This window comes from Ambystoma mexicanum, chromosome 13, assembly GCF_040938575.1.
Source record: "Ambystoma mexicanum isolate Mex_15411 chromosome 13, UKY_AmexF1_1, whole genome shotgun sequence".
Classification (NCBI taxonomy): domain Eukaryota; kingdom Metazoa; phylum Chordata; class Amphibia; order Caudata; family Ambystomatidae; genus Ambystoma; species Ambystoma mexicanum.
The window spans coordinates 531,633,931-531,661,396 of NC_090938.1; the positions used below are offsets into that span (position 1 = coordinate 531,633,931).

Consider the following 27,466-nt stretch of genomic DNA (forward strand, 5'->3'; position numbering starts at 1 on the left):
TGTAGGGCTGCTTCAGTGAGTGGCATCTGTCACCTTGGCAGTATACTGACAGCATACTGGTGGGGTTGGGTAGACGCCAGTAGCGATATGCTCCTATCATGTCTGTCATGCCGGAACAGAATTTTTGGACCCATCTGGATGAGTTGGTCTCTGCTGGAGAGGTGTGAGGCGAACCATTGCTGAGCTGTTCGTCGAAAACCAATGCGCACGGTAAGGATGTTGAGGAGGGCTTCATGGTCAATGGTATCGAAGGCAGCAGTCAAGGAGACTGAATAAACAGAGGTGCCCCTTGTCCAGGATATGTAGAGCATCATCGATAACTTGTATTGTTGTGGTCTCTGTGCTGCATCGTAGTCAGAATTCGGATTGGTAGTCCTGTAGCAGATTGTGCTGAATGATCCTTTTGTGCAACAGGACAGTGGCCCTCTTCTCAGTCACTTTTGCTAAAGAAGGGTAGATGGTGATTTACATATTTTCTGTGTTTCCACAGGTGTAGGAAGGAATGTCGGTGGTGTTGAAACACCAACTATGTTCATCACAATCGTAATTTACTGGTGTCAGAAGAGAGCAGGCTTATTGTCTCAGTCCGTAAAAGTGAGAGGAACCAAGTATGGGACCAAGACCAGGAGCATAATGTTGCCCCAGTGGTGCAGGGGGACTGACTTTTCAGGAGGGTCCAGATTGTCTCAAGGTTTGTTTGTCTCCTGTGGTGAAAATGTTCGGAGCCCCATCGTCACATTATGCATTGGGCCCCCTTTCACTGTCCAGGACCCCATGACTGAGATGGCTATGAGAGGTCCTGGTGAGGGTATAACTGACATGAGAGCCTGTTGGTCCCAGGGTCACTGGCGTAACAGATGCTCCTGCATCCCTTAATGTGCAGGGGGCCTAAGGCAAGAGGGCATGCTGGCTAGTTACACCACATGGGCGGTGGGGCCCCTGCTAAACCAGTAGCACCAACACACCCTAATCCTTTTACTGATGTTGTTGGTTTTCAATGTTTTGGACCCTTTTCTAAGGACATTTGGATATGCTTCACTGGAAAGAAGGATGCACGTACTAATTTCATTAGCAAGAAAGCCAAAACAAGTCAAAACCCAACACTATGGTGAGAGGGTCCCCATGCAGCAGCGTGATGAGAGAGGATCACCAAAGCACAAGGGAAGTAAAACAAAAAGGTGTGCATAGGCATGTATGATTTAATGTGTTGCAGTGAGGGTGTGTTTGTGTGTCTGTACGTGTATGTGTTTTGTGGCTTAGTACAGGGACTGTATCACATTATGGGTGACAATGCAGTCTTATTTAGTATGTGCAATATCATCAACATGCTTTATTAGGGTTTTTTGGATGCAGCTTCATGAAAGTGATTTAGTGTGACCATACTGGTATAGTGTGTGGATGCGTGGATGCAGCATTGTGAAATGTATTTACAGTAACTCAAGCAGTGACCATGCTAGTATAGATTGTGGATGTAGCTTTATGCGTGTTCACAATGACCATACCAGCAAAGATTGTGGTCACACTTCACAAAAGTGATTTAGAGTGATAGTGGCACTTACTACCATAGTTTGCAGAGGCAGCATAATGAATGTGAGTGATACTGTCCATACTGCCATAGTTTCTAGCTATTAGTGTATGACAGATGTGCAGTGTCCCTACTGGCAAAGATTGTGGCCACACTTATGAAAGTGGTTTAGTGTGACCATACTTTCACAGATTGTGGCCACAACTTCATGGATGGTTTACAGTGGGCATATCAGCATAGATTATGGCCACAAATTCATAAAAAGTGATTTACAGTATCCATACCAGCTTAAGCTACAACTTCATGGAATTGGTACAGTGATCATACTTGCATAGATTGTGGGTAAAATGTGATTTCCCCTCGGAATGCTGTCATATTTGCAGTTGCACTGCTGACATATCATTGACACAGCTGCATGAAAGTGAGTTACAATGGCAATGCTGGCATATTTCATTGATATGGATATCATACACATTTTACAAAGCATGGCATATACTGGATGATTTCATGTATTATCCTAGAAAAACAGTTATAAATTACATGGCTTTTAACCCATTTTCTCAGAAAATGTCTGTAAAAATGCACAATTTCATGATACTAATTAATACATTTTCTGTGGGGGAGCACCCCATGAACTTGACAAGCTCCCTTGCTACACTCACACCAATTTGTGCAGGAACTTAATGTATCTGCACTACAAATAGTCACCTGCTGCCACTGACCTTGAATCGTTTACAAAGTTAGTGCCCCTTTCGGTGCCGCCGAATTCCCCAGCACCAAAAGTTGCCAGAGAAAGATGTAACGTTTTATTCAAATGAAAAAAATGTAATAAAAAAAAATGTCTAATGTAAAATTATAGAGACAACAAAAAAATGTTGCCACAAAAATGCTTACAAATGCTTACAAAATCTTTTAACATTGATTTACAGAGCGGAGGGCCAGTGTCATTAATAATGGGTGAGAGCACGTGGAAACACGACCAGATGTCGCAGGGGAGGAAGGAACATGAACCAGGGATCGGGACAGTGAAGCTGGTATAGGAAAGGGATAGTGGAGGATGAAGGGGTGAGGGATAAGTTCTGTAAAAAACATACATCTTTTATATAGTATGGGGTGCCCCTGTGGTAGAAAGATTATTATGTACTTTGCGCATATGTGGTCGCCTAGTATGGCCTATGAGTCAGTGATTGGGACTGCATTGCTTTGAGGATGTTAGGGGGAAGCCCTCAGCAGGGCTTGCAGAGGTCTCCCACTATTTGGTGTTACACCACTGTCCACGTTGAGAGACATACAGCTGCACAAATTAACAGAGCACATTCGAGAGGAAACTCCCAACTGCCACAAAATATTTCTCTATGCGGCATGGAACACAAACAGGAGCAACAGAACACAACATGCAGTAGAGACTATCAGCTCAGCAACAGCCCATGAAGAAATACAGAAAGAGTATTTCCCTATGCAGCATGGAACACAAACAGGAGCAACAGAACACAACATGCAGTAGAGACTATCAGCTCAGCAACAGCCCATGAAGAAATACAGAAAAAGTATTTCCCTATGCGGCATGGAACACAACAGGAGCAACAGAACACAACATGCAGTAGGGACTATCAGCTCATCCACAACCCATGAAGAAAGACAGAAAGAGTATTTCCCTATGCAAAATGGAACACCAACAGAAGCAACAGAGCACAGCATGCAGTAGGGACTATCAGATCAGCCACAACCCATGAAGAAAGACAGAAAGAGTATTTCCCTATGCGGCATGGAACACAAACAGGAGCAACAGACCCCAGCATGCAGTAGGGACTATCAGCCCAGCCACAACCCATGAAGAAATACAGAAAGAGTATTTCCCTATGCGGCATGGAGCACAAACAGGAGCAACAGAACCCAGCATTCAGGAGGGACGATCAGCTCAACCCCAACCCATGCACAGAGAATGTTAGAGCAACGGATGAAGAACATTCACACGTGCACAATGCAACCCTAAACATGACTCCACACTACTGTTCAGGAAACATGCATGTTCAGGAACCACAGATAAGACAAAATAAATGTAACACAAATCCAAGCATACAGTAAGTATGTTCCTGTCTGAAAAACAGAACAGACCAAAGTCATCCAACCCTCCTCACAACGTGGTCCAAACTTTCACAACTAAACCAAACACAGAGCAACTGAGCACCAGGGGCGGAAGCGGTTAGTGTACACTACTCAAGACGATGGAGAACAAGATGTCACATTGGAGATCAGAACAGTGCAGGATACGCCCAACACAACATAGCCCGATTGTGTACTTGACAGCTCAACCCAACGCCGCAAAAGTGAACATTTCCTTTGATTAAAAAAACATAACACTGTTGATGGGTCGGTATACACCTCAACATGTCACAACACATGCAAGGGCAATGCAGAGCAGAATAGGCCAGCTTTGCACTCAACAGCACAAGTATGCACACATGAAAACTGCACCATAGGGACTGCAACCGTGCACACCTCAACATGTCACAACACATGCACGCGCAATGCAGAGCAGAATATGCCGGCTTTGCACTCAACAGCACAACTATGCACACATGAAAACTGCACCAAAGGATACACCCTGTCTCCACCACCAGGCCAACCAGATCACCCTACACCAACATGCTCTCAGTGCCTTTAGTAAAAAAAGTAAAAGCGGGCAGATCCAGCTTCCCTTAACTTGCGCCCTCGCACTGGAATGCCCTACCACACACTATCCGTGGAGAGGCCTCCCTCACCACCTTCCGCAAAATGCTGAAGACTACCCTGTTCACATAAGGCTAGACATACTAGCACGATTACCCCATGTGTATTGTATCATATGATCAAAAGCAATATCTGTAACAACAGTATGTCATCCTGCAACATTTACAATGTGTCAACAACCGCTATCTTACCTGTACCATGTAACTAAGTCATTGCAAGTAACAGCGCCTCAATGCCCCTGAGCTGTTTGTGTGCTACATAAATGTAAATAAATAAATAAATAAATGAACACTGCATCATAGGTACTTCAGCCCTGCACACCTCAACATGTTACACCACATACAAGCACAATGCAGAGCAGAATAGGCCGCCTTTGCACGCAACAGCACAACAATGCACACATGAACACTGCATCATAGGTACTTCAGCCCTGCACACCTCAACATGTTACACCACATACAAGCACAATGCAGAGCAGAATAGGCCGCCTTTGCACTGAACAGCACAACAATGCACACATGAACACTGCATCAAGGGGATTGCAATCCTGCACACCTCAACATGTCACAACACATGCACGCGCAATGCAGAGCAGAATATGCCGGCTTTGCACTCAACAGCACAACTATGCACACATGAAAACTGCACCATAGGGACTGCAACTGTGCACACCTCAACATGTCACAACACATACAAGCCCAATACAGAGCAGAATAGGCCACCTTTGCACGCAACAGCACAACAATGCACACATGAACACTGCATCATAGGTACTTCAGCCCTGCACACCTCAACATGTTACACCACATACAAGCACAATGCAGAGCAGAATAGGCCGCCTTTGCACTGAACAGCACAACAATGCACACATGAACACTGCATCAAGGGGATTGCAATCCTGCACACCTCAACATGTCACAACACATACAAGCCCAATACAGAGCAGAATAGGCCACCTTTGCACAAAACAGCACAACAATGCACACATGAACACTTTATCATGGGGACTGCAACCCTGCACACCTCAACATGTCACAACACATGCAAGCGCAATGCAGAGCAGATTAGGGCGCCTTTGCACCCAACAGCACAATAATGCACACATGAACACTGCACCATAGGACTGCAGCCCTGCACACCTCAACATGTCACAACACATGCATGCACAATGCAGTAGCGGAAAATACAAATACTTCATGCGCACTACCTGAGCTTCACAACACTCACGTCAAGCAACTAACAACTACGGAGGTGAAACAAAAACCACTGTGGGCTACATGTCTCTCTTTTTAAGTGGATTTGTCTGAGCTCAAGGCTTAACTGCGCCAGAGTCGATGATCTATTCAAGAAAGAGCAAACACTACCAAAAGAGACCAGAGATTAAAAGCCTCAGGTCCAGGCAAAGAAAGATATTAAAATAGTTTAAAAAAGAATGTGGAGAAAAGAAAAAAGATCTCAATAGAAAGTGTAATAACTTAGACCTTTAAATAAATTGTGTTCTATTCCCCCATTTGTTTCTAGCAGCTATTGAATTATTGGAGCAATGTTATACATACCACAACCAAACACAAGCCACGATACAAGAAATAAATAAATGCACTCTGTTTCTCTCTGTCTCTCTCTCTCTGTCTCTCTCTCTCTCTCTTAATGGAAGGTGGAAGGAGTGAGCACTGTTTTGCTGTCATTTACACATATCCTCATGCCTCATACTTCCGAGGCATGACGGGAGCAGTGAGGCGTGTGCATTGAGGTATCAGGGCCTATCAATATTTCTTCCTCAAATATTTTCTCCTCTTTCCCTGAGTGCTTTTCCTCAAGCGTTTCTCCTCGTTTTGCAATATTTTACATTAGGTTGTTTTCACCGAAAGTTTTTTTTTAAAATGATTTAAAAATAATTTGAGAACCCCTCTTTTCTAAGCTGCGTTTATTTTTAATGAGAAGCAGTGAGGGCGCGACTTATCCCTATCGTATCCATTCTAATTCCCTACGTCCCCAAAGCCTGGGGAACTAATTTAAGATCAGAAAGTAACTCTACCCCTCCCCTAAGCTTACTCTAAACCTAGAAATAGCCCTAAACCTGTCTATAAATCCCTGCCTCTTGGAGGAAAAGGGGTTTTGAAGACAAGCCTCTTCATACGCTCCAGTTCAGTGCCAGTCCTCAACCTTGGACACGGTGTATGTTGTACAAAGACAGGTCAGTGAACTGCTTTGTATGAGGATTGCCTGGGGTGGGCAGTGGTCTCATCAGATACATCTGACCCCCAAGTCTCTATTTGTTCTTCTCTTACCTCAATCAGGTAAGTTCCCACTTTTTTGGTCTCGGGGTATCAGAACTCAAAGGGAACTAAATCAGGGAACATATATATATTATGAGTCTGATTACCCCTCTTTCCATTGCCCAGCAGTTCGAGTGACAAAGTATTTACAAACTAAACAAATACAGTTTGATGTTGTATCTCAAATACATCATAGAACCCAACACAGAAACATTTTTTAGGCCATCTTCAGGACACAATTTCTTCCAAAAAGTCGGTAATGACTCTATACCCCACTTGGTATTCAACACGGTTATCTTTATTGGTGCAACGCCTATTTCGTGCAAAGATGAAAAGCGAACACGCTTGTTAATCAGGCAGTCAACAAAACCTTCTACTGGAGTCCACGGAATGAAACAGCTTCCTGCCAAATCTTGACATCACTCTAAATGGTCCTTATTTCCGTAGTTAGTTCATACTCGATGTTATGGGTGGACAATGGGCACCTTGTAGGGCTCCAGAACGGAGAAAGGTATCAGCATATGCAGTATTTTTCAGTATTTTTGTCATGATGAAATGTACCACTCTGAATGTTCCGTTGGTAAGATCACATATGCCCCTTTTGTTGATCTGATTTCGCCATGAAACCAGGTCGGCTGTGAAAAATCAACTTCCGGGACACCAGTGGTCCAAGGATGAATATCGGTTTCAAAATCATAAATGAATCCCACACCTCTAGTACAGCAGAAGGGATCCGATTAAATTGAAATACAAGTTAATTATAAGACTTATTTGTCCAATTTTGGTAACATGGACGGAACGGCAGGCTTATCTCCGCAAGGTCGTGGATCGTTGGTTAGTTGCAACACAGCGAAAATATAATTATTACCCAATGATAAAAGGGACTGTACAGTCAAGGTTGTATACATATATCTACTTTATTATTACTACAACAGACAGTTCTAGCACACTACAATTACAACCCACACTGTAAAGGAACACAGAGGACAGACAGTTTCACAAAGTAAAGGGATGCACTCTGGATACTGACAGGAGGGTAGATGGTAAAGCAATTAGTCTTACAGTTCAAGGTTATTTGGTTTCAACACCAAAGTGGCAAAGGGTTGTAACTGTTTCTAGGGGCCTGCAGAGAAGGACCAGGGGGGTAGAAGCACAATGTACCTGGTGCTGAAGAAGTTCTGGGTGCTTGACAGAGTCGAGGTGGTTCCAGGGCCCTTTGCATTCCGTGAAACAGAGTTAAAGGTGGAAGACAGCTGCGGGTACCAGCTAGCAGGCTGTTCGGCAAGCGAGTCTGGGGGCACGTCTGGAAGCTGTCCGGCGCTGTGGCTCGGGACCAAGAATCCTTGTCCCTGTGCTGATTGCCGGATCTGGAATGCTGATCGAGGCGTCTCGAACGGCTCTGGTGACTGCGGTGTGTCAACAGTCACTGTTGCAGCCGGATATGGTTTGAGGACTCGACTGCCTCAATATTGTCCTTAAAAAGATGGACGCTGGATGATGCTTGTGTGGCACTCCTCCTAGAAGGCAACAGCCTTTTCCTTTGTCCAGAGACTCTCTGGCACTTCTCACAAGGGATGCTTGCTGTCAGAACATAGCAGGGCACGCTGTGCTCTGGTTGGGCACGGGTTCCTTAGGTGCTGGATGGGTCCTCTGGGTCCGGTATGTCCCTCTGTTCCCTGGGAGATGTTTAGGGGAGGGATCTTCCTTCCCTCTTGGAACTCCTGGCCTTCCTTCACTGGCGGAAGATATAAGGTAGACTATACCTTCAGCTGAGGTCAAAATGATTCCTTCTTCTTACTCCTTGTGAAGTCTTCAGATGATCTGATCAGTGAGGGGCTCAGCCCTCTTTTAAGGCCAAATGGGGCCCAAGGATTGGTGTAGGCTAAGCCTAACTTAAGTGAGCCTAGCCTGGATCTCAACCAACAATCGTCAGTAATGCTTCAGGTCAGAACCAGGGCGCTTGGCTTGGCAACAGACAGGGGAAGGATGACAACATATAATTCCAAGCCCCACCCATCTTCCTGTCTGCTGTGCATCAAAGTGTCTCCCTAATTACCTGAGCCCTTTGCAGCACTTGATAACAAAATGGGCCTCCTATGAAGTAGGGAGTTACAGGCAGACTTTCGTCTCCTACAATTCACATACGTCCCTGCTCTGAAAGGAGTGGTTCCAGGCAGGACATTCACTGCCCTCCTTTACCTAGGAGGGGTGTTAGTACCAGGTTGACACATTGCATTACAAAGAGGTGTTGGTGTCTGGTCTCCATTGTCACCTCCTGCATCCAGGCCTTCCCTGAGCCCTGCTAATTAACATTCTTCAGTAATCACCGCCACCAGCAAGGTTTGACAATGGAGATGCAAATCCATGGGGCCTCAAAATTCTAATCAGGCTGCCCACGGCCAAAGGCTTTTGATGGACCTACGGCAGTCAGGTGTCACCTACACATGACAAGGGAGAGCAGCGCTGGTAAGCTGTGTCATCCGAGAGGACATTTTTCTGCTGTGCAGTGAGCGTGGAAAATATGTACGGGAATGGCCCCACATATTTTCAGAGGTTGATCTCCCATCATTCATTCTTTAAACATGCAAAAAAAGCCCAGGTGAGCGCAGTCTTCCCATGCGGATGGTCGAATCCCAGTGGCCCCAATGAAATAAAGCATATTATTGCAAGCCGCCATACAAGGATATAAACTGAGCCAAACCAATATAACCCACTCAGAGAAACAACAGTCTACTTCCATCACTAACCCTACTAAAAACATTTGTCGCCTACAAATTCACCCTCAACCACCAAACTAAACCACCAAACTAAACACACAAATACTTCTACCACAACACAAACGTGAAATCACCAGAAATGTCACACACTCTGCAGCACCCAACTCAACCCAACACACTACAGAAATCTAAACCACAGAAATGCAAACAACCCCATGCACACTCGCACACCAAAACACCACCAAAACCACATCAACTAAAAGCAAACCCAGCTCAGTGACCATTTTCTCCGAACTGAAGCTACCAACCACACTGCAAAGCTCTCTTGCGCTCTCCCTCTCCATTGCAGCCACTAATCCTCCTGAGCCCTCCTTCTTTTTCAGATCTCCCACAGCGCATGTAGACCATGAAAATGTCAGTGGTGCGCGGTACAAATGACAATAGCATTATATGTCTGGGATAAGGGTGCTGAAGAACCTTCAACAGCAACAGCCCGTATGCCAATAAATGCTCACAGATTTCTCCCAGAAGAGCACAACCTCAGTCCAAGCAGGGTGCATTTTTCCACAGTGCTACAGCCATCCCAATAAAGTTCCTAGGAGGCCTCAAGCACTTCAGTGGAACTGGGACCAGGGCGCTACTCTCAGCAGAGGCACAGACCAAAGCCACCCTCTTCCAGCATGTTTACCTATTTAATATTATGGCTGTTCGTGGCCACAAGGATGAGGAAGGGTATTTACCTTCTCCTGGCCATTGTCTCAGTTCTGAACATCCCATTTATTCCCTACATGACCTGGCATGATGCCCATGGTAACACATTGTGCAGATAGGGCCGGGAGGATAGCTCAGGGGAATTGTGCTCACCTTGGAAGCAAGACGACGTGGAGCAACACAGGTTCGATCTCTGGGTTTGCGCTTAGAAACCTCTGGGTATTAAGTGCGTTATAAATAACCAGTTATAATTAATTATAGGAGGGGTTCCACTTTGCCTATGTCTGCTTGCACAGGAAACTATCCAGCGGTTAAGTGCTCTTTGTCCTTACAACCTGGGAGACTGAAGCATAGCTTTTGTCCAATGGCAGAATCGTTGACATCACTTCGCCCTTGACCCGAGGGATTCAGACCCATCAATCCAAGAACATTGTTCTGTCTTTATAATTCCAGACAACATAATTCATGGCCGTTGAGTCAATCAAGACGACTAATCAACATAAGGCCCAAACCTCCATCTTGACAATGCCCACCGGGATTGCAAGCATTTGTGTTGGCAACGCAATAATCCGCCTAAGTAAATGTCCGGTGCAATAAGTTATCGGATCATCTCATTTCTGCCTGTAGAAGTTTTCAAGGTGCTTGGTTTGTTGTCAGGAATTCACTTGCTCTCCCTATACCTAACTCCCTACACTAAAATGTGAACTCCTTAGTTCTTAAATTCATTATCACGCGTAGGAGAAGCACCAGCCATTTCAAGTGGCTGGCAATGGGGGCTGAGTCTGAAAATGAAAGCCTGTGTTCCATCCCACACCCTGGCGCCTCTCCTATGGTCCCCATTTCTTTTTCAGCTCTGCACTTCCGTGACCACCAAGCCCAGCTGGACTCTTTTCCCGCCTAGGATTCCCTTCCCCTCCCACGGTTGACCCTACACGTACCTGCCTCCGCCCTGCCTCTGGCTTGCTCCTTGTGATTCGTGGCATCATTCCTCCTTGTAACGTCACCTGGGTGTCATGAAAATAGTAAAGGGACACAGCACAAGCCCCTTTTACTATTTCCAAGGGTTCTGTAAGACAAATCGGCACACGTGGTATGTGAAAAGCTGGCTTTCCTTACAAAAACAGCCATTTACACCCCATATTTTGCCCGGGGTGCAAATAGGGTGTTAATAGCCGGGGGTGCCATTTTACCAAGTTGGTCATGGCCTTAAGCCTGTGCTGAAGGCTCTCACTTGGATCTGGCCTATCACCTATGGTTATCAAGCAATTACTGGCCTAGTAAAACCATTCCCTGCTCATTAACAGTATATTAGCACATGGATTGAATTGTAGACCTCCTCTTGGTCAAGCATCTCTAGCGTAGGCCACATTCTAAACTTAAAGCAGCCTTAAGTTATTCACTGCCTTTCCTTTTCAGTTGCACAGCTCCATGCGCTAATATCATTATAGTCCTGAGGAGTAGTCATGATCGCTCTGAGTAATGACCCTTGCCCAATGTATAGCACCCAGCTTCGCCGCAGGCAGTAACGCGCGGTCAAATCATTATTCTGAAATTCTGGCCTCTCCTTCGGTCCATAATGCTTAAGAAAAACCCCATCTCTATATGTTTATGATACATTCTTAACTTTGTGAACTCTGGAATCTGATCCCAAGTTGATTCAGTTATTTAGGATGGTATTGAAACAGGAATCATTGAAAGAATGATGCACACTGCCCTGGGTCTTCATCGCAAAGGATTCGTCATTGAAGAGCATGTCACCTGGGAAGTTTGCGCAAGTCAACATCCCTGCAAAACAACTGTTGTATCTTTACTGGACGGATCCAGAGGTGGACAGTGAACCAAAAGTGACGCTGGAAATTCTTTTCAAAGTGGCCCGACATTTGACCATGCGAAGAAACATAGTCAACGCGCCGGACTGCTCTAAACGGGGCTTGGAGGGTTGCCTTCAAGAATAACTTGGAAAATATGGGTCCGAATAAAATTTGTTCATATGCAAAAAAACTGATATAACCTCTATTTCACAGTGGGGGAAAATTTGCTAGAAGTTTAATAACAAAAGCTTTACTTACAAGTTCTTTGGAGATGAGGAGAGATATGATATGATGTGATATTTTATTTGTATCGCGCTCGTACACAAGGGTTTCAGAGCGCAACTAGGCAAGGGAGGGGAACAAGGGAGAACACACCACAACATAAAAACGATCTTACTAGGCCCAGTGACATTGAGAACGTGCAAGTGCATGGGAAAGGGAAAAGGGAAAAAGTGCATGGAAGGTGGAGAGTGGAAAGTGCAGAAGCAGAGGAGCGCAGATAAATAAAATAAATAGAAAATTGAGGCAAACTGTGGTAGTGCAGCCAGCAAGTGGAAAGTGCTGTGTTTAAGGCAGCAGACTGGGTAAGTCTGAATAAGTGCAGAAAAAGAAGAAAAATGGGGGTGGTGGGGCTGTATGGGTACAGATACAGTCCCCAGTGCAAGGGGTGTCCAGGAAGCAGTGCAGGAAGGTGGCAGGGTGAGCAGGTACCTGGGCCCAAGGGACAGAGGGTGGCCAGGTGCACAGTGCCAAGAGAGCAGATCAGCAGGGGAGAAGGGGAGCGAAGGCAGAAGCAAAGAGGAAGGTTTTGAGGTGCTTCCGGAACCGGAGATGGTTTTCCTCAAGTTTTAGAGTGGCAGGGAGGCTGTTTCAGAGGGAGGCCCCAGTCGAAGATAGAGATCTACCCCCAGCTTGTTTCTTTGAAAAACGACTTACCCTGAGGGAGTTAGAGGTAGAGGAGCGAAGAGCTCGAGAGGGGAGGTATTTGCGGAGGGATAGCTGAAGGTATTTTGGACCCAGGCCCCAGAAAGCCTTGTGGACAATGCAGAGGGTTTTGAATTTAATCTTTGCATCCACTGGGAGCCAATGGAGAGATTTCACAGCTGGAGAGATACGATCCCAGGGCTTGAGGCCAAGGACAAGTCTCGCAGTCCTGTTCTAGATAAATTGTAGAGGGCGGAGAGTAGAGGCAGGTAGATTTAGAAAGAGGCTGTTACAATAGTACAAGCTAGAGAGAACCAGAGCTTGGGATACCATGAGCTTCTGGGGGAAGGAGAGGAAAGGCAGAATACCTCTGAGGAGGTGCAGTCAGAAGTTTGACTTTTTAGAGACATCAGAGATATAGGCCGAGAAGGAAAGTGTGGAGTCAAAGCTGACGCCAAGGTTCTTAGCCTCGCAGGTAGGGGTAGGAGGAGGGCCAAGGGAGGCCGGCCAGAGAGTGAGGGAAAATAGAGTGAGTGAGGATAGAAGGAAGGTGGTTGAATGGCTGGGAAAGAGGGTGAAAAGTGCAGAAATAATTGGTGATGTAGCACTCAAGACTACCCAGAGGTCACTTCTAAGTCCTCAAGGGAAGGGAGTGCAGAGGGGAGTGGGAGTGAGGGCATCCCTGCAAGAGTGTTCACAGGCGTTGCTTGATAATGCAAATGGAGGACATACTCCTAGTCCCAGTCCTAACCTTCAGAGGGACGGCAGAGAGACCCCCTTCTGTGTTACTCACAGTGGCCACAGGCAGCATTAGAGAACCAAGATGATGGCTTTGAGTAACCATCACATAAATATGACGTGGCAAATCCCAGACAGGATGTGCACATTAACTGACAGTTAAGCAGTGCAGGTTTCAGGATACAGGTATAGGCCCGTCCTGCTATACAACAGTAGGTAAAGCAGCACAGCCCTGCAAAAAGAAGGGAAGTCAGAGGTCTTCTGTTGCAAACCTCAGCTACTGCAGGAACAGAGTGGCAGGTTTTAAGTCCTGCATCAAATAAGCGAAGCAGAATCCCAACGCTTGGTTCTGGTATCTCAAGAGTTACTATCCCACAAATGTTGTATAGGTAGCCCACATGGTTGCATTTTAAGGCAAGTACACACATTCTCCCTGTATGGATTTATGTTATGGTATGTTAATATACTTTAGTACTGCACCTAATCACCACCTTAGTAATATCAGAGGACGGTAGGCTTGTCCATGGAGTGGTGTATTGTGCCGTCCACCCTCCCCCAGGCCAGGGATATCAAGACCTTAGAATGTATACGATCTGCCCGCAAATGTTTTGTTTTGTTCATGGGCAGACTGCCCGCAGTAAAATTGCTCGGGCCCCCATTTTGCCTGTTCATTGAAAACCGGGGCGCAAGCAATTTTTGTCCCCCGCCTCTATTGTTAATGATGCAGAGGACACCCCGGTACCCCATTTTGACGTAGGTATCTGAACATGAGCAGCATGGGACACCCACGCAAACCTCGCTCCAAATGTTCAGGTAAGTAGGTCAAAAGGGAAGAAGGTAAAAACGTACACCCATAATTAGGTCAAAAAGACCTAACGATCAAACGTAAATGAACAAATTGGGTAATACCAGTCCTTAGGGAGGAATGCAGTGGGGGTAGGATGTTTTCAGGTGGCATCGGTGTGTGTCAGTCCTGTTAGGTGGATCATGGTTCTGCAAAAGTGAGGAGGCGGATATGCCGTAAAGGTTTGTGCTAATTAGGTTATGTTAACAGGTTAGATTTCGAGAACTGTATGGTAATAGTGTAATGTTGTATATGTGAAGGGCTCAAGGGTGTGCACTGGCAATCCTGGACGTTTGTTGGCTTTTTTGCCTGGACATCTCTGTGCTTTGTACCTAAGGTCTAACTCCAGAATGTTCATTCTGTGACTGCCAAGCCTGAGTTAAGTGTGGCATAGTCAAAGATAGAGTGTGTATAAAGGTGAATGTTGTTGGTAACAGAATGGAGTGGTCCAATTAAAAAGGCTTGGCATCCTGATGCGAAAAAGGTTATTAAGTGTTTACTCCATGTCAAATTATGCTAGACTTTATTTTAGTTCATGGTGGATTTATAGAGCGCACTACAGCCCAAAGGCATCGAGGCGCTATGAGGGAACGAAGGAAGGCTTGATTCAGGGTAACATGAATGCGGCGCAAAAGTTACTTGATGCATTATGTTTGGTTACATTTACAGGGAAAAAAAGAGTGTCATACAGATCATGGAAAGTACATGAAGAACTGTCAAACAAAAATCCTGGTTTTGATGGCTTTCCTGAAGGCTGATTGCTAGTCAATCAGTCGTAGCTCAGGGGGGAGGGAGTTCCAGAAGGTGGCAGCCATATTAGAGAAGCTAGTGCCACCCGCAACGCACTCTTCAAGTAAGAGTTGACGTTATTCTGTTGGAGTCCGCAGTTCTGGAGGGCCTGGATGTGACCTTGGGAATTGAACCAGAGTCAGGTTTGCAGGCCGGACACTTCACCACTGTACCATATAACCTGATGAAAAAAACAACAAACAACTAAAGATGAAATGTCTAATTTCGGTGCTGCAAGTTTCAGGGAAAACATTTGTATTGGTTCTTGGAGTTTAAAACATGCACACCTTTTAACGTTTTCAAAAACACTATTAGAAGAAAATACATTCTCTTGGTTGTGTGATGATTTTATGAAAGGCAAATGCCATTTGTCCTGTACAATTTGGGTGGTTATACAAAGCCAATTAAATCGAATGTGTATATTTCACCTTGATATGCAAATTTCTGGCGACGTCGCATCCCATTGCGTTTGTTGATGAGTCCCCCCACTTGAATTTTTAGGACTTCACCCCTGCCTGAAACATTTGCAAAATGATCATTCTTTGTGTCCCCTATATGCTATTGATACTGTGCCAAGACCCCAGCACAGTAGTCTCAGAGCAAGAAAGGCTTGTGCCTCTTTGCAAAATGTTTAAGGACACAGACACGTCTTTGGCTCTGCAGTGGTCAGGCTTGGAGGCCTAAGGCCTCCCTTAGTGCCAGGGTGATTGGGCACCTGGGCATGTCGAAGCCATGCCCAGGAAAAGCTCTTCTACGCAGTCCCCTATCTCCTGCACTGCCACAAACAGACTGCTTCTAGAGACTGGAAAACTGAAAGGAAATATGGGCACTTTTAAATGAAGGTGTTTGGTAACACTGGCTAACATGAGAGCCAAGGCCCCTGATCATTTTTTTATACTGGAGAAGTAGTGTGCAGAGGTCTCATCTTTTAACTCCATATTTCACGGGGACCTTTTTTACACACTGCTATCAGCATATTTCCTGCATTGTGCTGTGGCATTGTTGCTTCATGCCAGCGAATCCAGAACTAATACTCCTTATTTAATTAGATAACTGCCAGCTCTGAATGGTGTAATCTCCCCCCATTCTTTCTAATAACTTCCCTCAAGTTTCTTCTTAACTCCCTTCATTTATTAACCACTTCTCCATCAAAAGCACGAGGATGGTTTGTTCTAGAGCCATTCGGATTGGGTCAACTAATTGCCAAATTCCTCAAGAATGTTTTATGATTTTTATTTATTTAGTCTATATATATAGTGCAAAGGACAAAGCTCATGGGTACAGAGGCGCTAAACAAGACATAGGTACATAAAATAGAGGTAAGAGAAACAAGGGATGAAACTGTTATTTTACTAGTTCAAGAATTTAGCAAAAGAATTGCTGTCTTCAGGTCCTTCTTGAAAACAGAAAAAGATGAGCATGCTTGCAGATTGGGGGGAAGCTCATTCCAGAGACTGGGGGCTGCATGAGGGAACAACTGTCTTGTCAACAGGAACGTTTGGAACATCGCGTCACCAGAAGGAAGGTGTTGTTAGAACGCAAGCTCCTGTGTGCAGGCAGCCAGTGGAGATGTTGGGCTAGATATTCTGGGCCCAAGCCATAAAGGCATTGGTGCGGTATGCAGTGCACACGGTACTTAATGTGGCTGTTCACTGCTTACCAGTGCGGGGCCCTTCCGGCTATGGAGACACGGGGCCTCATTACGACCCTGGCGGTAGCGGGTTAACGGGGCCGGTAGAGCTGACAGACCTGTTAACCCCCTACCGCCTCATTACAAGGTCCGCTCGCGGGACCCGCTAAGGACGCCTGGTAAAACCAGGCGTCCTTAGCGGGTCCCGTGAGCAGACCAGGATGCTTACAACGTGCCCGTCATTAACGGGCCCGTTTTTGGCATCATCCCCATTCCCATTGAGCCCTATGGGGGCTGAAATGGGGATGTATTTCCCCATTCAGGGAACCCGGTACCCGGAATAGGGGTAGCCAAGCCGCAAAAAGCAGCATGGTTACCTCCAGGGTCGTAATGAAGCCCATGATCTGCCCTCCCCAACCCCATTACAGCATGCATAGTATTATTCTGAATCACCTGAAGTCGGAAAGGTTCTCCTTTGGTTGCCCCAGTAGAAGGCTAGCACAATAACCAAGCTTGGCCCCTACGATGGCACGCGCAATCATAGCACAGTTGCTGATGCTCAAGAAGGGCGAAGCTAGGACAGCAATTTAAGGTAGTTCGAGGTATAGGAGACTAGGCTGTTCGGTTTGGGTCTATTTGACCTAAAACATTTGACCTAATCACATTTGATAACATTTATTTGACCTTTTATTCGGTCTAAAATGAAGGGGGGTGCTCCGCAACCCCCCTGCTTCCCCTCAACCTAATCTATACCTTTACCCACCCCAACATATATATTTAATTAAATGTGACCAAAGAGGTCCAAAAAAATCAATCAAATGTTTTAGGTGAAATGTTTTTAGATCAATTATGCTAATGCCGGCTGCTCACGTGTGCCTCCCATGACAGATTTTGTTCAAGAATGATCAACGCCATCACAAGACAACATTGAAGTGTGTGAGCTCAGGGTCTCTGCCAATTGTGTTATTTAATTCACGCAATTCTTTTTATTTACCCCATGCAGTAAATATCCAAACCCATTCTTAGGTGGTATTTTTAAAATTTGAGGTATTTGAAATGCCACTTGTTTTTCCCATTACCACCATCACCATAATGAAGCCTGAAGTGATTTCCTTACTGGTCGATGGCACTGCACCTGCAAGCAGAAACTTAAATAATGCACGCATGGTACCAGTACAAGCTGCCCTAATGCTGTGCCTTTCTCTCCTCCCAGGTAAGGGCGAGCGCCATTGCCCAGGACGCCGACCAAAACTATGACTACGCCAGCAACAGCGTCATCCTGCACTTGGACCCTGGCGACGAGGTCTACGTCAAGCTTGATGGCGGCAAAGCGCACGGCGGAAACAATAACAAGTACAGCACTTTCTCTGGGTTCGTCATCTATTCAGACTGAGCCTGTGCGCCGTGGCCAGAGTGCCACAGTCTGTCTCCCTGTTCTCCACCTTCTGGTTACATCTAATTTCCCAGCAGAGGAGCTTTCGGATTCATCAGCACTTCTGTCCAGTAACCACCCAGGGTATGAGGGGACGGCATGCACTGCCTGCTAGTATATTTCCAGCTGCAGGAGACAGCGTGGAGACACGTGGACCTCTTGTGGTAAGGCCACGCAGTCCCTTTTTCTCTTGCAGTGCCCTACTTCCTGCTGTATTGGCACAGACACCACTATGCTAGATTGGCATATTGGTCCACCCAGTGATGCGTGCGGTGCGATGCAGCCTTTGTTCTGTGATGGAAAAGCACTTTTTGACAAAAGAAAATGAACAAAACAAATACATTAAATACAACAATGACTGATGAAAGAGACAAGGACCATTGATTACTGGAGTTGTGCCCTGAGAAAACCACCATCAATCTCCACTGCCGGTGTTTGTGTGTGTGTGTGTGTACGTGTGTGTGCGTGTGTCAGAAAGAGGGAGAGGAGAGGGAGCGAGCAAGGCCATGGCAAAACATGCTTACCAAGATTGACTGCAGTGGTACCGGATGCCCAATCATGTGTGTCTCTCCTTACATCTGTGGGCGATTCATGTGTCCTATTTGTCAGACTCTGGAGGGATGTCAGCGTCAGTCTTTAATAGTGTCCAACTGTGCATTGTGTCTCATTCTGACTACCAGCATATCTAGTCAGATACATACAGATATATACATTCAAATGCAACCTAGGTGTTGCCTGGTAGTTGCAGTGTGTGTCCTGTGTTAGGGCGGGAGCAAGAGGGCGAGTGTGAACTTTCTGATATTTAAGCAGAGGGTGGGTGCCTGTCCACCCTCAAGCTCATTCGTCCACTCGTGAAGAATTGCACTTTCTATCTTTTTTCCTTGCAACCTTGCTCGTGCCCCTTAATTTCGGAAAGTACTTTTAGTTGGAAATTGATCTGCTGGTGTTCGGCCATTGGACTACTCTACAGGAACCGCAGCCAGAGCCGATGCGCACCCAAGCATGGTCCTGTCTTCTGTTCGTAGCTGGCAACGAAACCACAAAGACTGATGCCTACTGTGAGAAGAAACTTGTCAGTACTTAGGCCAGCACATACTCTGTACGTCTAAGTCTGCTGTACAATGATGGCAACCCCAACCCTCTTGTAGGTGCCAGGCCACATAGTCACATGAACTGCCAGCGTGAAAAGGTTCACCTTATCAATGTGTGTACATATAGATTGTACAGTGTTTATCGGTGTATATTTTTATGGGAATGAGAAATGCATATATATGGAAAGTACAGGTACCTATGCTACTGCTGGGTATGGATGAAATAAATGTATTGCATTGTTGATGTCTGGATATTTAAAGGCTCCTCTTACAACCTATGGTACTAGAGATACTGCAGGCAAGAGAGCACGAGATCTGTCTCCAAACGCATCTGTTCCGTACCAATAAGCCATAACGATTGTGACCGCACACTTTACAATAGGCCGTAACATAATACAATAGCAATGTGGTGTGCTCTTTCCTTTTGTCAAGCTGTCCGGCTTTTGGCTCCCCCTAAGGAGGCTTTAGTTTAATCAATTCTTCTATCATTCTCAGAATCTCTCTCTCTCTCTCGCTCTCTCTCTCTCTCTCTCTCTCTCTCTCAATCTCCATATCATTAGATGGCTTCTATATCCCTAAACCCTCGGACTCCCCTCTTCAGTCTCCCTTTCACTTGGCTCTTCCTCAATTAGCATATCATGAAACACAACCTCTGACTCCTATCATGAGATGATGTCATGACCCGAAACCATTAGAGTTAATTCCTTATCTATCTCCTGTTCCAGGTGGCTCTTTCTCAATAATCCAACTATGAGCCACAATGCACTACCCTGTATCATGAGACAACTCTTAAATCTGCTAACCAGGGGCTCTTCCTGTCTCATGAAACCCTCAAGTCATGGTAGCCGGGGACTTCTCGCCTGCTCTACCTCGGTATCGTGCAATTTCCTTTTGCGTTTGAAACATCATGAGACTTCACTTTTCACTCCATATCATTATCATCACACTGTATTCCTAAACAAGGACACCATGGGCCTCATTAGCACCCTGGCAGTCCCGTAATGAACAGTACCGGTACGGGACCGGCACCGTTCATTAAGGGCAGCCCTATGACGAGGACCGCTGCGGGACCCGCTAAGGAACGCCTGGTCAGACCAGGCGTCCTTAGTGGGTCCCGCTAGCAGTCCAGGATGCTAACAACGGGCCTGTCATTAACTGACCCGTTGTTAGCATCCTCCCCATTCCAATTGAGCCCTATGGGTCTCGAATGGGAATGGGGAATGTTTTTTTCCAGAGGCCAGAAAAGGGCAATAACCGGGTCCACCAAGGTCGGCATGACCCGGTTATTGCCCTTTTCTGGTCCCCGGAAAAAAATCATCACCGGCGGCAGCCGTGCCCTTTATAAGGGCACGGCTACCACCAGGGTCCTAATGGGGCCCAATGTTTTGTTTTATCTCCAGAGATGTAGTAAATGTCTCTGGCAAAATATCATGATCCTGTACTCCAGTCCATATGATAAAGTAACTATTATATTGCCATATCATGAGACTTTCTCTCCGCCCCAAATGTGTTTCATCCCCTTCACACTAAAATGTACCTTTCTCTACCTCTGTGCGTGATATAACCTCTATATCCATGTCACAATGGCCCGGCTAAAATTCGACATCAGTTCAACATTCTCCACCCCCATACACAGGATTTCGCCCATATCACGATACTTCAGTCTACCTCAATACCTTGACACCTCCCACTTTATCTGCATCTATCACAAGACTCCACCACTGTCACTTTCATGTCCCAAGATTTGATCCAGAAATCTACATCAAGATGCTTTGTATCTGGATTTGTATCACAAGAACCCTCCCCCACCCCCTTGTCGAGAAACCCGTATACATACATGTCATGAAAGCGTTCCCTAAGCTCTGCAACATGTGTCCGATGATTTGAAAAGGAGTAGAATGTTCTTAATACGTAGTCTCCCGATTTCAAGATAGGTGATGAGCCCTTGATTAATGGGTAAAAGCAGAGACTCGTAAAATGTGGCCAATGGGACATTGCAAGATTTGTTTGAGAGGTCACTCGACAGATGAGGAGGGGCACCTCGCGCAATGGCTTTTGTAGAATGGTCTATGGATGGTACGAAGGTTGGCATGCAGGGAGGGCAATAAGTCGATGGGGAGATAATGGCTTGAGTTTGTCTGGAAACTTGTTAGGTTCTATGGCATTCAAGCATTTGTAAGTGAAGCATGTGAGGAACTTAAAGTAGGTCCTAGTTTGCCCACTTAGCCGGTGTTACTTTATGGGGTGAGTGGATCCCGGTTGGCTTTTAATAGGCTCCTGTTAAGCTGTTCGTCTGTTTTATGCACCCTTTAGAGACACTGGCATGCTGACAATCCTGAGCACAGGGAATTGGGGCTGTCCAGACTGGAGTTTATTAGGGCGGTTCCATGTAATAATGTCCCTGCAAAAATGTCTCCTGTCAAAAATGTCACCGTTTTTTGCAGAGACATTATTACATTGAACATGTGGCCCCCAAATGTTTATTTTGTTCAACAAGGGGAGCAGGGGACATCCACGCAACCTGTACGCATACATAATGTCACCATATATAATGTCACCAATGGCTTTCTTCAGCTACATTATGCATGGGGACATTATGTATGGGGACATTATGTATGGGGACATTATGCATGGGGACATTATGTATGGGGACATTATTACCTGATACCATTAGGGCGCAATCACTATAAGTGTTGTTTTTTTGAGGGCTGAAAGATAGATGATTTGACCACTGTGCCAAGCTGTGGGTTACGCTCGAGAATGCTGTCCTGGGTGACTCATGGGCTTCTGATGTCACAGAAGGTGGGAATTGTGCATAGGGTTTTTTAATTTCCTGAGCATGTGATCAGGGTTAGGGCAATATACGCCTTGGCACTGTTGGGTTTGACATGGTTGTACCACCATCCATATTTGGATGGCCTCTAGTCCATCTGACACGGTTAAAAGATGCTCTTGGTGGCCCGCGCGCTGAAGGTTTCACTGCGCATCCTCTCTAGGGTCGTGACATTATATGTGGTCGGAGCATAGGCAAATCATCACTGGTTTCTGTATTTGGTCAACAGAAGATGTGAGAAATGAGACTCCTGCAGGACTCTAAAGGTCACTGGTTTCGGGTTGAAACGCAAGGGACTGCGACACTTACGGAAACGTGCAGAGACGTTGGCCATAAAGCAGAGGATTTGGGGCAGGATCCATTGGTCCACCAAATCTAAGTATGGCCTGGGATCAAGGAGCATGGAGCATTCGCAGATCTAGGGATCCTTTAGCCTTTCATGCTGTGGATGTTGTGCCAAGTTTAGCTATGTGCTATCTCAGTTTTGTGTGAGACATTTGTCAAGTATTTGTATGAGTGCAATGCATTTTGAAGTTTGTAGCAACATTTTCGAGGAACCTGGAGGTCCTCGGTAGACGGTCAAACAGGGCAGTAGCTGTGCAGCTCTGGTGATTGAAGCGAGGACTGTTCTGGAAGGGGAGAGATGGGGGGAAGTATAGATGTATTGGGCAAATTCCTTTTGAAAGAAACTGCTGTTGAAGGGTGCAGCTTGAGAGGCCCAGGTGGCTGTGTGGGAAGCAGGGTTCTCCCAAGGCAAGCAAGGGCCGAGATCTTTGAGGAGGAGGAGGAGGACGAGGACGAGGAGGAGCAAGAAGAGGAGGAGGAGGAGGATATTCTCAGGGTTGATAAATGCAAACATGGAGCTGTCAGCAGTAGGCAAATCTTGACCAGTTTGTTCGTTGGGGCAGTGTTTTCCCCAGGATAATATCCACCCTCGCTTTCCTGTTTGCTGAAGTTGGCCACAGTGTCACATAGTTCTTGAGTTCAAAGAAGCATTGAGGAGGACTATTGGGCAATTACAGTGCTCTGCACATCTTCAAATAGTTTTCGAGTGCTTTGAATGGCCTCTTGGGACTTCTCAGAGAAGGTTTTTATTTGCTGTGAATATGGCTTTGTGGCACTGTCTGTATATGTTGACGAGCAAGATCACTTAGAGTGCCTGTGATTTGAAATAAAGCGGTTCCAAGTTACATCACATTTGCTTTATTTGGGTGAGCCTGGCAGTCTAGTGAAGGTCATTAGAGGGGCGCTTAATATGAACTACACATTCTCCATTCCCAAGTACACTGCGGTCTCCTAAATCTCATGTAAGTTATGGCTACGTTACATTTTTCTGAGCAGATAGCTCTCAGGTTAAACGCTTGTCTCTGGCATAGGGAAATCCTGCATGCTGCAAGTTTAAATTCTGGCAGGGCTAGCCAGACCCTTTATCTTTCTGAGGTCAATGAATTGGGTACTAATGACATCGATCTTTCCAGCGCTGAGAAGCAGTAGAACTCCAGCATGAAGTGCTATATAAAAAAATAAAAAAACTGATCATGTGAGCTGAATAATAGCCATATTGCCTGACTACCTCAATACTCGTCACAGCTTATTGCGGATTATTGGTGTATACCTAGACTTCATCAATAAACACTGAGATGTAAAACTCGGCTGAGAGAGAAACTAGGGAAGACTGACTCTCCCATTCCAATAAACTGCTAATGTGAGGGTCCATATAATGTGAGCGTCTATATTTTGGGTGACAAGAAGCATTCTCTCACAGTCATACCCAACGTGCTCATATTTTATAGAAATGGCGCAGAATACAAACCCGGCCTGCTTATTTTGGCTATCAGGTTGATGTACCTCACCTGTACACATTCCGCAAACTGATGGCCAATGGAAAATGTCATACTCCTTTTCATTACATTGTACACGTGTGACTCCATATACAGGGGAGTCTTCCCCTTTTTCCATCATATTAAGTTATTGTTGCTCAATTTACTTTTCAGGAGGCCCTTCCTCTTATGTTTGCTTGTCATAAAGCGCCTTCTCCTCTGCTATTCCTTCAGGCGTAGACGCCTTCTGAGCGTCCACTGCATATCACTGCATTGATTTCAGAATAACGCCCCTTCTCCTCCCATACTACACGGCACTGCCACCTGACTCCTCACCTCTCAAGACTGCTCCATCTGCTTCCTTTGCCAGGGGGCCGATCCGCCTTCCCACTTTCTGATTTCCCTTCTTATCATGTCCATTTGTCCCTTTTGCCCCTTATTTAGCGGTTCATCAACTCGATCAGGTTCATAGGCAGGGATGGCCATGACACCTTGAGAAAGTGATGCATTCCAGAGGAGGAATGTTCTGCCCAGAAGAAGAATTGCTGGACTCCAATGTTTGGAAAATGGAATCCGTGATTACAGGGGGCGCACGCTTAAGCTGGGAAGTTGAGAGTATTGTGTTATTGTTCATAGTTGGCCAATACAATGGGATGCAAATAGCTTCTGATAATGTGTTACGTCTGCTCATCGAACAGAATTCTCTGCAAATGAACTTCCTTAGATGGTTTCCCAAGTGACTTTCTACTGAAACCTACCATACGTGAACACAGACCAAAAAACACCTTCTAGCTCTAACAGGGCCCTGCTGTCTACCTATCATGACAAGGTGTGAACATTCCAAGACATGTTGCCTTGACCCAGCATGTAATAAAATGTGTCTTTGATTTATCCCTCTGGCGTAATTGTCCTTTTCATGTCACCTGACGGCATTTTTATTCCTCCATGTATTTCGTGTATTTTCCTATTGTAAAGTTCCTTTTCTTCACAAGACTCTTTCTGCCCCTTGATTGGCTAGGGATGTGTCACTTCCAACTCATAGCGTCCCTTGGCTGCTGAGCTCTCGCTTATCATGTCTGCTGGGCCTGCTTCACCTCACTTTATGACCTGTCATGGCAGCACCTACACCTTGGCCTCTCTTTCCTTTGCCTTCATATCAGCTCCCACACCTTGGAAACAGAACACTAATGTCAAGGATGCAATGCTTTGTTTGAAGAAGAGCTGTGTTGAGTTTGGGGAGATAATGTTGTAGAGACGAGCATAACATAGGGGTACCTGCTCACCTGAACATACGTCTCATTGCATTATCCTGAATGAGAAATCTCAGTGAGTTTGGGGTGGGTGTAGGGTATATGGGTTTAAAATGGGGATTAGATGGGGTGATGAGGGGGAAAGGGGTTTTGGTGGTGCAGAAAGGGGATCTATGGGGCTGGCCCACAAAAAAGAAAACTTGGGCCTCTTTACAACTGAGCCGGTCCGGTAACAACAGTGCCAGTAAGCCTACAGGCACCGTTGTTATCGGACTGGCACAGTACGACTCTGCGGGCGGGTGCCGTCCTGCCCGCCAGGGTCAGACCTGACAGGCGGAACCACACCCGCCCGCAGACTTTCACGGAAGCACCGGCACCGTTCTTAACATGCCGGTTCTTCCGGGGTCCCCATTCCCATTGAATCCTATGGGGCGCAATGGGAATGGAGACTAACAGAATTACCGGCGCCTGACTTCCCGTCTGCCGGGTTGTAATACCCCGGTGTTACCGGGAAGTCAGATGCCGGTAATATTTTCCGGGTTTGGCGGCAAGCCACCGGTATCACCGGCAGGCTTACCGCCAGACCCATAATGAGGCCCATTGTCATAACATGTGGTAAGATGTCCCAGAATACACCAGATCCAAAGCAGGAGGTGGTCATGGAACAATCCTTATGTGTTGTCCCAAGATTGGCATCTAACAGATATGTTCCCCAGAGAATATCGGCTCCAGTCTCCAGTCCATATGATCCTAAGGAATTAGTTGCTGCCTTGGCGGTACTAAGTATTGCACTGCAACACCCACAGCAATATTCATTCATCTGATTATATTTATTTATTTATTTCATTTATAGAGTGCACAAAACCCAAGGGCGTTGAAGCGCTGTTGCAGGTACCCATTACATGTGGCCAAATGGCAATTGACAGTTACATGCCAGAAGGAATAAGCAGTTACAGATGGAGGTGAATCACAGTCGTAGATTGCTGGCACACCATAATAATCAAGGAGGAGGGGGAGTCATGTTGAAAAGGATTGCCTTACATTTCCTTGAATTTAGCACACTGTCCCCGTAAATTGCACAGAGTGGACCACATGCATTTGCGCTTCTGTGCAAGCGGTCCCCTCTATGTCATGTTGATCCTTTTACTCAATGGTCCTATTACATATAACATGGTAAACCAGACAGGCCCAGGTTTTCTTGTTAACAACGTCAACATCAACTTCTCCGGAGCTGGGGTGAGGACAGGTGCTCCGTGGCACAGTAAGTTGTGCATTTGTAAAAGTTTTATTCTCACGCTGCAGCGTGTGTGTGCGGTTCGCTCGCAGCGGCACCTCCCTGACTGCATGGTCCCTTGCAACTCCCTATCGCGTGTGCCTCGCAGCCCTCCCTTGTCCAGCTTCCTGCACCCACACGCCCCTATGCTCTTCCTCGTTGACTGCCATGTTGTGCATTGTTTTGCTCTGTGTTCTGTTGGATTCTTCCCTCCTCTAGGTTTACATTTGTCGACTGCTCTGCTCTTTGTATACTGTTTTGTGTTTTTTCCTCACTGACTGCCCTGTTTTGCATTGTATTGCTTTGTGTTCTGCTGCATTCTTCCTTCTTCTAGGTTTACTTTTGTGACTGCTTTGTTCTTTTGTATATTTTTCTGTGTTCTGCTGCGCTCCACCCTCCTCTAGGTACTTTTTTTAATGACTGCTCAGTTCCTGATGCCCTGGTAACCTGATTTGCTTACCGGACTGCCTTGTTTTCTGCTTGCTCTTCCATCTGAGTTATTGGGCCTCATTCCGAGTATGGAGGTAGCCATGCCGCTAAAAGCCCCCATACCGGTACCGGATACCGGGTCCGGGTTCCTTGAATGGGGAAATACCGGGTCATTCCGACCTTGGAGGGCCTAGTATTTCCCCATTCAAGGAACCCAGACCCGGTACATCCCCATTCCTATTTGAGCCCCCATAGAGCTCAATGGGAATAGGGAGGATGCTAAAAATGGGCCTGTTAATGACGGGCCTGTTGTTAGCATCCTGGTCTGCTTGCGGGACCCGCTAAGGGCGCCTGGTTTTACCAGGCGCCCTTAGCGGGTCTCGCGAGCAGACCTTGTACTGAGGTGGTAGGAGGTTAACAGCGCCAGAAGCTGTACGTTGGGTCGTAATGAGGCCCATTGTTTACTTCGTCAATTGTCCACTATTGTCTTGTCCCTTTCTGTCTCGTCTGCTTGCACCCCTACATATATACTCCCCTAGTGTCTCCCCTGCCTTTCCCCTCCGCCCCTCTTCCTCTCTCCTCTTCCCCCACCTACTCTATGGTGCTCTCTGTTTCCCCTATCTTTTCAAACTGCTTCTCTATC

General features: G+C 46.1%; 1 protein-coding gene across 1 annotated transcript in view; it reads left to right on the forward strand.

The window, feature by feature from the left end:
• C1QL1 (complement C1q like 1) overlaps window positions 1–24,764 on the forward strand; it is a 322,573-nt gene extending 297,809 nt beyond the window's left edge. Inside the window, exon 2 of the mRNA XM_069634241.1 lies at window positions 17,909–24,764. Within this exon, the coding sequence (XP_069490342.1) occupies window positions 17,909–18,088 (180 nt within the window). The 3' untranslated portion in view covers window positions 18,089–24,764. The remainder of the gene's footprint in view (window positions 1–17,908) is intronic.
• Window positions 24,765–27,466: the final 2,702 nt, after the last annotated feature.